Genomic DNA, 14,314 nt, shown 5'->3' with positions numbered 1-14,314 from the left:
ATATCCCGCCTCTTTTCGCGTGCTCAAAGAACATATGAACACAACGGGGAACAAGAAAAAGAAATCAACACTAATATTATGACATCTTTTCATGATAAGCCCTTAAAATTTGAGCGAGGCAAGAGAAAATTCAATCATTCGTTACATTGTCAGAGGATTGAACTTTCACACTTTTTAATCATAAAACAACCGTCTGGGAAACGTCAAGGAGAAGAAGAAACATGGTTGGAGCACAGAGTGGAAAAAGGTTCAGAGTCTTGGTTAGAGGTGTTTGTTTACGGGTGTTCCAGAGGAGATGGGAAGGCGAGAGGTCCGAGAACATTCTGGATTTCAGAACTTGAAGAGGTCTATGAAGTGCTGAGGAGAGACGGGGGTGAGGCAGCTGTCGGGATCGTTGGCCGTGCAAGGATGTCCCGAGTCCTGCGATGGAAAGGGAGGGCGGTCAAAATCAGATTTCAACATTTTTGGAGGAAGACGTCGGCGCTTTTTGTCCATGCAAAAGTTGCAGCCACATTAGCTATGTTTCCATACATTTAAACTATGCACATAATAGGAATATCGCATAAAACATTTGCGAATAAAGCACCGTTTCCATCCCATTTGATCAGGAGAACAAAATCGATCGTAAATCATAAATTACTTACTGAAACGCCATAAACACTGTCATGTTATTTTGCGTTAAGATGCCTGATGTTTGGGAATGCAATCATGTGACCGTTCTGGGAGGGAATTAAACCAAATCATTCTGATGACAGACTTTGGATCAGGCGATGAAATCGGTCCACTGGTTAGTCCAGTTATCCGATCACATCCTCTGTTGAGGCAGAGTCACATGGGGTTGTATGTTGCGCATCAAGGGAATTATTCGGTAAATGTGTTTCCATCATAGTTTATGAGCATGTCTTCTTATCGGATAATATTATCTGCTTCAATTGGGCGCATACAATTTTTTGAGTTTATGCTCATCTTGGTGTTTCCATCCAGCATTTATTTTCTATTAAATCTGCATAAAAATATGTGGATGAAAATGTAGCTACTGTTAGGTTGCTAGGGTCCCTCTATCAATGTAAGTCATTGTCATTTTGCTGCCCCTTTTATCATCCGTCAGACAAAAATTCAGAATTCTGATTCGTAATTCTAATAGATTAGAAAAGGTTAAACACACCTGAAGTGTAATACTCAGTGTTAGTGATCTGTTCTAATTCCTAACTCTTAAGTATAAGCAGAAATTATAGTTACTGACACTGTAAGCATGTTTAAGTGATCAGAAGAGATGAGCATTAACGCATGTGTCCGCCAAAGCATTTTTTTGCCAGTTGAAAACTGGCTCTTCTGAAAATGCCTTGCTGTGTTTTTCAGTTGAGATGCTATATGTGCTGATGCGGAATATCCATGAAACTGTTACTAGTATCTAATTTCGCAAATAGTTTGTGTCGGCATTTTTATGGAGAAACAATGTAACACACCTGCGCGGGCACTAGTTTTGGATGAAGAGATGTGCTTGTTGTTGTCATTTGTTATCAACTGTCACATTCTGCTTGTTCAACGATCAGTGTGGTATTTGTCCCGCACCTCCTCCACTGTGATTGGACGGCTGGTTAAAAATTGACAGTGATGAGCGCTGCGTTTTACCCAAAGTTGAACTTTCTTCAACTCTGCGACCGAAAAAAAAAAGCACTGAGTGAAATAGACACTCAGCACCTCATCACACTGCTGCCGTTTTAAAAACGCAGTGCACCCATAAAAAAATAAAAATATGCTAGCCTCGGGGAAAAAACGCTTTGGTGGACACACAGCCTTAATGTATAATGTTGATGTGGAACACACAAGAAAGCAAATGGGGGAAAAAAGACATTCTACAAAAAAGATAAATACATCTACTCAAATATTAAGAATGTAAACAAGACAGATCAAGTCCAGTTGATTTGAATGGATTGAAGTGTAAGAAAGAATGACAGGCAGAAACAGAAAAAGACGACAGGTGAAGAGAAAAAGAGAAAAAAGGACTGATGAAACAAACAAAATGATTAACAGACAATGATTTCAAAAAGCTGGCACATTAATATCAGATTTAGCATGTACCTTAAAGATCAAAGCCAGGTGTCTGTCCTTTGGGAGATAAGGGACCAGGAGGAGAACAGGAAAATAATCAAAGGTCAAAGGGTACAAGAAGAGGGCTGATATCACAGAGGGCAAGACATAGAAGATAGATATAAACTAAAACTGTTGAAATTAAACTTTTTGAAGTGAAAATATGTACGTTAGAACTAACACTGTCAGCATAATTTTTTTAACTGAGTGTATTGTCATTTTTAGGTGAACTATTCATAATAACTATCCATACCTATACAACCGCTGAAAAGTTTCGGGATTTTGAGAGTTTGGTAAGATTTTATTTATTTTTTAAAGATACTTTTATTCAGCAAGGATGCATTAAATTGATCAAAAGTGACAGTAAAGACATTTATAATGTTACAAAAGATTTATATTTCAAATAAACAAATAAATAAACTTTATATTCATCAAAGGATGCTGAAAAACATTTACTAAAAACTGAATTCCAGTTTCCATGAAAATAATAAGCAGAAAAACTGTTTTCAACCATGGTAATAATAAGAAATGCTTCTTGAGCTGTAAATTAGAGTTTCTAACACTGAATTCATCACAGGAATAAATTACATTTATTTATGTTTTAAATAATAAAAAATAAAAAAATAACTGAAACAAATTGATGCTTATCTATTAATATGTGGATCTATAAGGGGTTTCTAACTACAAACGGCAGTTCTAGAAGATCACAACACTGGCCTTCAACGAGGGAAACATTTGAGAAGAGCACATGTATCTAAGTAGACACAAAATCCGGATGGATGTCCCTACTGTTTATTCACAGACCAGAATGTTTGACATTTAAAAAGGATTTCTTACGTTCCAGAAGAGGATGCTACAGTGCCTGCAGAACTGCAGAGTGTCTCCGTACTGTTCTCTCTGAGGGTAGTATTTCTGAAGTGTGAAAAACATCAGCTTCCAGTCCACATGGCCCTTCTCTGACAGAATCAAGTGCCTGCAGAACTGAACACACACAAACACAGAGACCTCTGTGACTTCTGCTGAGGAACAGAGACCTCTCTTGCACACCACTGGTTTATAGGCCTGTGTGCATGATGCATAGACTGTGGAAAAAGAGGGACAGTGCATCTCTGCTTCCTTTTACTGTAGAAAATTGAAGCCAAAATATCCCAGTAACCGCCGTTCGGAGGCCGAGTCTGCGCAGTAGTGATCCTAAAGTGGAGCCGGTGTGCTGAGAAATCGAGTCCCCCCAGGAATCGGGTCTCCTTTAGGACCCCGAGAGATACCATTGGTTAAACTGACTTTTAATGGGTATAGTATTTTTAGCACCTGATTATAATTCCTGCAAAAACACGTTATGATCTATATCGTTTAAAATGCGTTATAATGACCATTCATGTATTTTAAATGACATGGTTAATTTACTAGCATATAACTGAAGCTATAGGTTGTGAAATCAAGCATTTCTCATATTTACTATTTGAGAAATTATCCGATTAGCTTGCTAGCTTAGCTTATATTATTTTAGGTATTTGTTTTGCTTTGTTTCAAATGAATGATGTTTGTGTGAACACAAAATTTTTAATGTTTTATATACTATACCACATTACAATTATTGTGTACAATTAATATTAAATTACTTTTACAGAACATAGTATGTTGCAACAATCCTTATCCTTATATAAAAAAATATATATATTGTGAGGCATGGTTGGGATTCCAGTTTGTTTATTATGCACTACATAGGCATTCATTCTTATTTCAAGCTTTTCAAGTTTGTCCACTTAATGTAATAAACATCATACAATAGTTAAATAGGTTATAAATTATAATTAGTCAAGACATTGCGAGAACAATTTTTTGATCAGGCATTACCGCATGGATCCTAAAGGAGACTCAATTCCGGCGGGGGGACTCGATTTCTCACGACACCGCACATACTCTCACTCCCGCAGACTCAACCGCAAGCACAGCTGTCAATCATGATGCTAAACCCTATTTTATAGCATCTAAACACTAACTAAATCCAAACGTACTGGGAAAAAGAAGACTTGAACTGCCTAAAATGACAGAAACCTTTATTATTTTTTTGGGCTAGAGTCCCATGCGATGGAGAGGGCGGGGTTTAAGATTTATACTGTAGCCAGCCACCAGAGGGCGATCGAAATGCTTTGGCTTCACTTTTCAGGGATTGTGCGGCACACTTGGCATGATGCCTCTGTACTGCCATCTTGTGCTCAAATTAAGCCACTGACTCAATTTTCAGCCATTCTGAATCTCCAAAATGATTCATATAAAAGAATCTCAGACAAAACCTTATTCATAAGTGCCTAAAGAGACATTCATATATGGGTGATACTTCAATTGAGGCCACCTTTGACCACTTGAAATTTTGAAAAAATAAATATTGATATAGTATTTGTGATGCTGCGTGTGATGGTAAACCGAATGATATTATCCAATTACGAGTGACTTAATAAATTATTATTCCTCACCTGTTTCTCAGCAAAATGAAACTGGCACAGTTTCTTCCACAGTTGCCGGTCCTCACTGAGCACGTGCAGTGCTGGTGTGGCCTTTCCCAGATTGATGATGTCACAGGCATCAGTAAACTTGTACAAAATGTTGTTTTGCATGAGCAAAGGGAGGTCGCTCAGTGTCGTCCCATTTGAAACTTGCTGCAAAGAAACATATTTAGCGTTATGTATGTACATACAAACAGAAGGTTGTTGTCAAGTACAACCACAAGAAATACAACAGACAGCAATCTTAAATATACTTTATTTCTATATATATTATTAAATTATATAAATAAAATATATTTGAGATTGCTGTCTGATTATCATATATAGGATAGGGTGACCATACGTCCTCTTTTCCCCGGACATGTCCTCTTTTTGGACCTAAGAAAATGCATCCGGCCGGGATTTCTAGATCGCCCAAAATGTCCGGGATTCGGCTTTTGCTTTCTACAGTCCCCATTCATTATGTTTACATGCACACCTTTTGTTTCAATCGGACTGATGAATCTGAATGTACTGTTTACATGAACGATAAACAAGTGATCGGTTAATGTGCGTTATTGCATTGCTTTAGGTCCCGCCTTCTCGCACGGCACCATTGGCCGGTCGGTCATGTACGTAACGCAAACATTGGTCAAACTGCATCTCAACCATTACCCTCAGCACCAGTCAACAGCCAAGAGACACAGAGCAGCGCTTGCTTGTCAACAGTGGCACATGGCTCCTGAACAGCATTAAAAAAAAGCCCAAATGTAAATTTACAGAGAAAATTCCTGTGTTTTCGTCTCGGTCGGGATCCGTGTGAAGCAGAATGCATGACCTTCAAAGCTGGCACGTACGTGTCATAAAGGTGCTAGCGACCTCGAAGCCCACATAAGGAAAGTACACACGAGAACATCTGGAGGACTGAAATTATTTTTACTGAAATAGTGTTTTTTTATGGAAACTGATTGTTTTTATTTTTTTTAACCAATGGTCTTGAAAAGAAACTGTAGTGTAAAAGGCGTTGAAAGCTAAATTCTATTGTTGCGGGCCAAATGTTGAAAGGAAAATATGTATTACTTTATGTACAATAACATAGTTGCAAGGTTGTGAATGCATTTGTCAAGCATTTGTCATCCCTAATAATAATGAATTAGTCATCCCACAACCAACTACATGTGACTGAAATTTACTAATCCATTTATATAAATGTATTTTTTATCTTTCATTTATACATTTTTGGAAAAACAAAATTATATAGGTCGATTTTGAAAAAGATTTTTGCACTTCCCTAACCCATATAAAAAAAGACTGTGAAAAAGACTACCTTTGGAATCTGCAAATTGTTGAGCTGCTGTTGCCAGATTAAGATTGTTTCTAAACGGCAGACCCAAATGTTGATGTTGCCGACCAACACAGACTTCCCGACTTCTCGGATGAGGATGCAGAGGGTGGAGCTCAGATCATGCAGCAACGCCTTGATCAGTCGAGGGTTCTGATGGTCATCCAGAACTGCCAAACAAACCAATAGCGAATCATTGCCCATTTTTAATATCATTTTGTAGATGCACATATTTCAGGCCAGTGTGGCTTCTGAATGAAAGTGTTCATTCACAGACAAGGGAGTCTGTGAATAATGCTAAAAGACCAGCTCACCTTTTTTCACAATCTTCTCCAGGACATTAAAATAGTTTTTCTGAGCAGCTCCACTCAAAGACGTCAGCTGGGACTTGGCAATCAACTGCAGAAGCTGAGAGGGTGAACAGACAGAGAAAGTGGGAGAAAATAGGCCTTTATCACAGTCCGTGTGTCATCACATCCGGCTCCCATTAGTAGTGTAAACTAACTTCCGCCTGCATTATTGTCAATGGACGGACGCCAGTTTTGAGAAGAAAATTAAACTACCGGTAATTTAGTTGAACTTAGCAATAAACGTCAATATTTAAAACAAAATTGGAGAATATTCCTCTAGTAAGGCTGTGCTATCGTGTGGGGTTCCTCAAGGGTCTATTTTGGCCCCCATTCTCTTTTCTTTATACATGCTTCCACTAGGTTCTATTATTAGAAAACACGGGCTGTCATTCCATTTTTACGCTGATGACACTCAAATTTACCTGCCTTTAAAACGCTCGTCAGATAGTCTGGAAACTCTTATGGCCTGTTTGGCCGAAGTAAAGACCTGGTTGTCCTCAAACTTTCTGAACTTTAATGAGAGCAAAACGGAAATTATTTTAATTAGACCCTCAGACTACTCCACCATACCTAAAATTCATTTTGGTGGTTTATCTTCTTATGTGAAGCCGTGGGTGAGAAATTTGGCTGTAGTATTTGATGAAGCTTTAAAATTTGAGAGGCAAATAAATTAAGTAGTGAAATCCTGCTTTTTTCAGTTAAGATTACTATCAAAAGTAAAGACATTTCTCACTTTTAAAAATTTCGAAAAAGTAATACATGCATTTATCTTTTCTAGGCTGGATTATTGTAACTCTCTTTATGCTGGGACTAGCCATTTAGCAATGTCACGACTTCAATTAGTACAAAATGCGGCAGCTAGACTTCTGACGGGTGCAAAAAAACGGAATCATATCACGCCAATTTTACGCTCCTTACACTGGTTGCCAGTACGTTATAGAGTGGAGTATAAACTTTTCATTTTTGTGTACAAATCACTAAATAATCTGGCTCCACCATATTTGTCTGCTCAGAACATCTTACTTTGACTACATAGTTGAATCGCCGCACATCCTGAATGGCACTTGAAAAGTCCAGACGATTGAAGGCCTCACCAAGCGTACAGTACCCATGTCTCTGGAACAACAAACACACGGTGCACATTGAAAGAGATTGCAAAAGAATAATGGCAGAACTGTAAAATATAAACAATGTAATGACGTATAGCTTTGTGTGACTTATGATGTTTATTTGCTACTTTTTGAGTCTTGTACGTGTTGATGCTATGACATAATTCCTCTCACCTCTCTCGTACTCTCCTTCTGAACGTAGATCCACCTCTCCTGGAACAAAACTGAGAAAAAGCATAAAATATATTTAACCCATATATTACATCCTTAAAGGGATAGTCAACCCAAAAATGAAATTTACGCCATCATTTAGTTTACAAACTTGTATGACTTTCTTTCTTCTGTTGAACTCAAAAGAATATATTATGAAGAATGTTGGTACAGTTTTGATTCCCATTGACTTCCACTGTATGGACAAAAAAACAATGGAAATCAATGGAAACGGAAACTCTTTGGTTTATAAATATTCTTCAAAATATCTTCTTTTGTGTTTAGCAGAAGAAATGCATACAGGTTTGGAACAACATGAGGGTGAGTAAATGATGACCATTTACATTTTTGGGTGAACTATCCCTTTAACTGCTTAGGTTTGTATTTTTCTGTAATTGGGTGGGATGTGAAAAAAAATACTACTAATAAATTTGTAATTACACAGATCTCTGGAAAACTTGATTCAGATTGGTCCAATATAGCATTCTGTGGTCGTATATTTTGTATAATGACCACTAAACTGCCCATTGTCCCAAAAAACTATAGTTCACTTTTAAAATTTGAGATCAGTGTTGTGATAATTAAGTATGAAGTAATTAAGTATTATGTAAAAATATGTACTAATTAGCCATTTATACACAGCTTTGGAAAACTTCATTCTGATTGGTCAATTCTTCACCCAAAATTTTTTATTCTGTCATCATTCACTCATCCTCATGTCATTAGCTACCGTCAACTGTTTGGAACAACTTGATGACAAAGTTATATATTTTTGTATAACGACTGCTAAACTGCATAATTGCCTATTGCCCAAAGAAAATCTAATTCACTTTGAAATTTGAGATCATTGTTGTAATTAAGTGTGATGCAATTAAATATGATGTAATATTTACACTGTGACTTAGTGTTGTTGTTGAAAAAGTCCTTTTTTCTCTTCTTGGCGGCTACTTCGCAGACATCTCCCATGTAGACGTTCTCCATGTTGTCATTGTCCAATCTGGAGAGTTAATAAGGTAAAGTTAATCATGACAATCCCAAAATAAGCTTTAGGCATTTTACATTAAAGGCATCTTGCAGAGGCTGCTATTCAGAGCGACCTACAAAAAGTATTATATCATGTGATCAACAGGTATTATATCATGTGATCAACAGGTATTATATCATGTGATCAACAGATGGCAAGCATGCAATTTAGACTGTTAGACTCTGCTATTTAGATGCTGCTATGAGTACTATTTAGTAGACATAAACCTGACAGATAATGCAATAAAACCTAGTGCAAATAAACAAGCCAATGCAACTTCTTTTTAATTATTAATCCAAGTATTGCTGAATGAGGCGAGTCCTTAAGATCTGAAGACGTTTTATCGTCCACAACGCACACAGGTGAGTGTTCGGTCTAATGTCAAGTGAAATTTAACACACAGACATAGGATGCAGATTTACACTAAAGCTATCCAAACAACTACTTGTATCCCCACATAGCAGAAACCAGACAACCACATTTCCTCAGTCTGACCAACCTCAGGTCTGTTTCCATGACAGCACGGTCAGACTAAGGGTCGTGTCAGTATTTTGCCTCTGAATACACACAAAACCAGTTTGGGGATGTCTGTTCTACGCTACTACAGACAATAACCACAGGCGGTAACAATAACACATTTCTAAACACAGATACCTGACTTCCCACACATGACACATACACACTTCCTTTTTAGTTTGTTCCTCAATGCTTTCTTTGGGTGGTGTAGCCTTGTGGTTAAAGCTAGGACGTGGTAACTGAAAGGTTGCAGGTTTGAACCCCAAAACTATCACCCAAGATCAAGGTCCAACAATCACTCCACATTATATTGGTAAGTATATTTCATTGCATTTCTTACTCTTCCAAGCCAAGTTCATTGATGTTATCTCCCAAGTTGTGGCTGAAATATTCAAAGCGTTTCCAGCCATCCTCAGTTTTGATCCAGCTCCAGCCTGGTGATCTCCAGTCTTGGCCCAAGAAAGGCATCTTCTTCCACCTGCTCCAAAAACCTGAATACAAGAGACTCTTATCTCAAACCATTATAACACGTCAAATGCTTATCTAATATCATTATGATCTGATCAGACAACACACAATAACAGTAATTCAAGCCTTATTTCACAATCTTGATGTAAAACATTATCTTTGAAAAAACAAATATATATATATATATATAATATATATATATATATATATATATATATATATATATATATATATATATATATACACACACACATACATATATATGATATTAATTTTTTAATTGCATTTAGACTCTGGCTTCTGTACAAACTCCGGTAACGTTAACGTTACTGTCAACAAATTTGCTCAAATGCAAAGCCTGCCAAGAACCTTATCTTTCTAAACGTCGACAAAACACCAAAGACAGCTTACATCTCTAGCTCTATTGTTGTTTTACGCGCAAAATCGTGTATTTGCATTGATAACGGAGGTATATTTAACTTTACTTACAGCGATTCCTTTGTTATGGTGATAATTTTCTGCTTTTCTTTGAATATTGACGGAAGTAAACAGTCAGAAAAGCGGAATGTAAGACACGCCTCCCGTCGATTGAGATTGGCCATCGTATTTGTATTTACTGTGTTGCTACCCGGAATTCCCAAGCTGATTGGTTCGTGACGCTGTCGATCACTCGCCGACTTATCCCGAGCTCTCTGTCTCTACAGCTTCTTACACGTGACACAGACGCTGCACATGTTGTCATGTTTTGATTTTGTAATGGGGGAAGGGAAATGGCTAGAATGAGCGATGGAATAGACTGACCAATCATGTTGGATAATAACATCACAAAATAAACATTTCCACTGCTTGGTTTTGGATAGAAGTATAATATAGCCTAGCCTAGGTTTATTTGTAACCCCCTCAGCCTGCAGTGAGTACAGAGCTTTATGAGAGAAAATAGAAAAATAAAAATCAAGTTAAAAAGAAAATTATTTAAATTAAAAAAGTAAAAATGTTCAAGTCTTATGTCTAATTTGTTAGGTGTTTTAAATATTTATTGTATTTTAATACTTATTTACTTATACTGCATGTTTATATATGTATATATTAATATTCGATGTAGACCTATTTACTTTTGTAGCCTATATTTGTTGAGTTTCTGTCATTTACCTTGAAGTCTTACCCAAAAATTACAGTAGGCTAGTCAACATTTGGGGGATCAAAAACATTTATCAAAGTTGTCCTAAACAAGACCGGGTATTGTTCAAAATTCATGTTTAACTTTGATGAAAGGTTTTGATCCACTTCAAATGGTGAATACTGCAGTTTTCAACTATTTGTAGTTTTCAACAAACACCTGGCACATAGAAAGAACCCCATGTCCTGAGAACACATTGCAAATAAAACCTGCCTTCGTTATACTGTACAGTTGACACTTGTCAGTGTGCTTTCTTTGTGTTCACTACTTCACTCTATTACCAACAAATGACGGATATGTCAGAATTCAAAACAATTTCCCACCAATTTAATGACTGCTACAGACAACAACCATTTATGGTAATATAGGTTTGACTCAAAGCCCTTACTGATATATCCTTATGTGACTCATATTTGTAAAACCCCGCCAAGGTCAAACAGAGCTGAGAAGTCTTGCCATAAGAAAAGTTACAGTCCATCCATGCTGCATAAATAATCATTTGCAAGCATATAGCAAGTAACTTATTTGTGTGTTTATTGCCAATGAAGAATGGCATCCTTTTTAACTGCACCAATAAGGCTGACTCCTGAATCATTTGAACAGAATGGACAGCTAAATTGCAACACTATTTGAAGAGTATTTCGTAATTCATAATGAACTCAACAGAGACAAATTCCAAAAACTCGTAGGACAGTCATACATCTTTGTTTTTGATGCGGTTTCAGACAAACTTGTCAGTTTAGAATACAGTTACCAAAAAATTTGCATAATTCTCACATGCATTCTTGTAATCTCAAAAAACTACAGCTTTTCCAAAATCATTTGAAGTAGTGTAAAGGCCACGAACACTCCCTCTGCAAGATCTAACCTGCACAGTCTGCTTTAGGAGGCCAGAGGGGTACGTTTTTGTGCATGCGAAAACACTGACTTTTTTTCTTTCTTCAAATGTCATGTGTGCAAGATGAGAAAAGAAGCATAGGTTCAGTTAGTTAACATTCATAAAATGTGTTTTTTTTTATAATTATAAATATGCATTTATAATCATTAAATTACTATAGACCTGCATTATCTAAACTATAACTTCTCCAAAAGTAAATCCGCTCAGATAACAGTGTTGAAAAGTAAGAAAGTAAGATTTTACTGACTGGTATTCATATTTACACAGCATTTCTACATAATTGTGTAAGGTTGTTTGACTCAACAGTGCACACACCTTATCAAGTTACTTCAAACACAATTGTATGCCATTTACAAGGCATATGAGTCAGGGAAGACATGAGTAGACAGTCAGTATTAAGTCAGGATAAACAGACACCTAATAATCTTTGAACTTGAGTGACAGTGGGACGAATTATACACACCCACACTTTATGTGAATATACTTGCTTTTTGTCCATCGCTTCTGCTGTTACGCAACAATGGGCAAAACTGCTGGTTTGAAGCCATATCTTTCCATATCTCAGGGCCAGGTGCTCCCTGCATTCCTGACAGGCTTGTATCATGGCCTGTTCGACTTAAACAAACAATCTGTAGACTAGATTTATGTGCAAAGGCAGTTTTCACAGAATTCTATGAAAATAAACTGCAATGGAATATAAAAAGACAACTTTAATATATTATAAAATCAAGTAACATGACATCTGTAGATAATAATTAACAGGATATACTGGTAAATAGGCTACAATACAAAAGGTTTAGCATTTAAGAAATGCTTGACAAAACTGTTATATAGCATATTTGTATAGCCTATTACATATTTGTAATCAACTTATGTTTTCAAAGAACACGTGGCTTCAAATTGTAGGTGTGTGTAATTTATGTAGGCCTCAAACTAAATGTTTATCAGACCTTATTTTACCCACTCACAAATGAAATGAAAAAACACCATCCTAAAACCCTTTAAGAAATTTTAGAATTGGTGAATTAGCCGATTAGTTGAACATGAATGGAATGAACATGTCAGTCAAGTTCTAATGGTAACAGTTAAGGGATGTCACATAGGCCGGCTAGTATTTTTTTAAATCGAGTAGCCGTGACATTAAGCGTTGTTGAGCCAAAAAAAAAAAAGCCATGACCCATTAATCCAGATCTCGAAGAACCTTTCCCGACTCCGCTGCATTCCTGCAGCTGTAAAGCCACTTGATGATCCGAGCGTTGCGCTCGATAACTGACACTTGACGGACAGTCTCCTGCAATTCCTCCTCATGCAGGCCGTCGCTGCTCCTCGAGAATGCGTCATCTGTCGTCGAGACGCTGATGCTCCGCATTCTGGAGCTGAGGTCGTCCGAGCGCGCGGAAAAGTTCTCTTTGCCCATGGAATCAATCACGTCACCTTCGAGCCCGCAGTATTTGAAGAATACGTCGAAGTCCGCGAAGTTTTTCGAATAGCGTGAGCTGATGTCAGAGCTGGAGCGCGCCACCCCTCTCCGGCTCTTGCGCTCCTGCTCTTGGGTTTTAGTGACTCTCCTGTGAGGAGGAGGTCCTGGCTGCCCGTTTGAGATGGGTAAAGTTACCCGAGTGGACTCTTTCACGCAGTCCTCACGTGTGGCGCAAAGCGCACGCTCTTTTCTGTCGTTTACCTCAACGTCAGATTCGCGCGCCTCAGAAAATGCGTTTGTCTTGTCTTTAAGAGAGAACAATGACTTTTTATTGAATCTCCTCCCGCCAGGCAACCCTCTCATAAGTTCACACTTCTGTCTGTATAATAAAATCGAGTCCGGTCGTTTCTTCGAGCTGCTACGTCTTACCACATTGCTGTCTTCTTCAGGCGACGGTATGTCCTTAACACCAACATTTGCGGCGTTCCTAACGGAACCGTGCCCGTTTGAAGACCCTTGACTGCTTACGGAGGCAGACCCGATGCTGACCACATGTTGGCTTTTTACATATTGAGGTTTAGTGGCTGCCAGCCTCTCCACCGCACTGACGCGTCCTTTATTCGCCTCGCTTTCTCGCTCCATCTGTCTTCTCAAAAACTCGGGCCCCTTCACAAGAATGCGCGACGCGTCCACGTCGGCTATGCCTTGCGTTTTCTTCAGCATTATCCAGTCTAGATTAGTATTGTGTTAAATCCACAACAGCTGTGTCGCAACTGTTGCAAAATGTGTTGAGGGGTCCGATATAGTAGGTTGACGAAAAACGCACAGTAGCCTACTGACGCACACCTTTACCTGTTCATACTCACCTACTCCACCCACTAACAGGTCAAGGCAGCGCGAGCTCGGCACAAGAGGTGTAAATGAGGAATACTGTCAGGAAACGTTAAATGTAGGCTAACTTAACGGCTCCAAATAAGGGCATTGTTTTTGAATATGTTTTTCACTTAGGCTATCTTTAGGAATATTGTATAATAATAAATTAATCAGTAAACGAAGCTTCCAAGCTTAGGGTTGGAACTAGCCAATACTGTAAAAAGAAATGCTTTCATTTTTTTGACCCGGGTCCCGGGACTTGAACTCTGGTCGTCAAAATTCAAAAAATGTTAAAAGACAGAGCTTAGACCACTAGGCTATAGGGGACAAGTGGAAAGCAAGTAGAATCAACT

General features: G+C 37.9%; 2 protein-coding genes across 3 annotated transcripts; both read right to left on the bottom strand.

The window, feature by feature from the left end:
• Positions 1-157: 157 nt before the first annotated feature.
• On the bottom strand, positions 158-10,217 carry fbxo25 (F-box protein 25). Of its 2 annotated transcripts, XM_079587596.1 has the most exons (11): positions 10,083-10,217; positions 9,466-9,616; positions 8,479-8,582; positions 7,550-7,599; positions 7,290-7,382; positions 6,231-6,324; positions 5,902-6,086; positions 4,566-4,748; positions 2,929-3,072; positions 2,083-2,109; positions 158-420 (listed from the first exon to the last, which is right to left on the bottom strand). In XM_079587596.1, the coding sequence occupies exons 2-11, from the start codon at positions 9,591-9,593 to the stop codon at positions 331-333; spliced, it is 1,098 nt and encodes a 365-aa protein (XP_079443722.1). In that variant the 5' UTR covers positions 9,594-9,616; positions 10,083-10,217; the 3' UTR covers positions 158-330. The 2 variants fall into 2 exon arrangements, with proteins under 2 accessions (XP_079443722.1, XP_079443723.1); XM_079587597.1 differs by lacking the exon at positions 2,083-2,109.
• A 519-nt stretch (positions 10,218-10,736) lies between these two features.
• Positions 10,737-13,947, bottom strand: fam110c (family with sequence similarity 110 member C). Its single transcript, XM_079587595.1, has one exon. The coding sequence runs from the start codon at positions 13,809-13,811 to the stop codon at positions 12,849-12,851; it is 963 nt and encodes a 320-aa protein (XP_079443721.1). The 5' UTR covers positions 13,812-13,947; the 3' UTR covers positions 10,737-12,848.
• Positions 13,948-14,314: the final 367 nt, after the last annotated feature.

The sequence above is a fragment of the Phoxinus phoxinus genome (genome assembly GCF_949152265.1).
Source record: "Phoxinus phoxinus genome assembly, chromosome: 18".
Classification (NCBI taxonomy): Eukaryota; Metazoa; Chordata; class Actinopteri; order Cypriniformes; family Leuciscidae; genus Phoxinus; species Phoxinus phoxinus.
The sequence above is the reverse complement of the archived record's forward strand: the minus strand, read 5'-3'. Positions and strand labels throughout refer to the sequence as shown.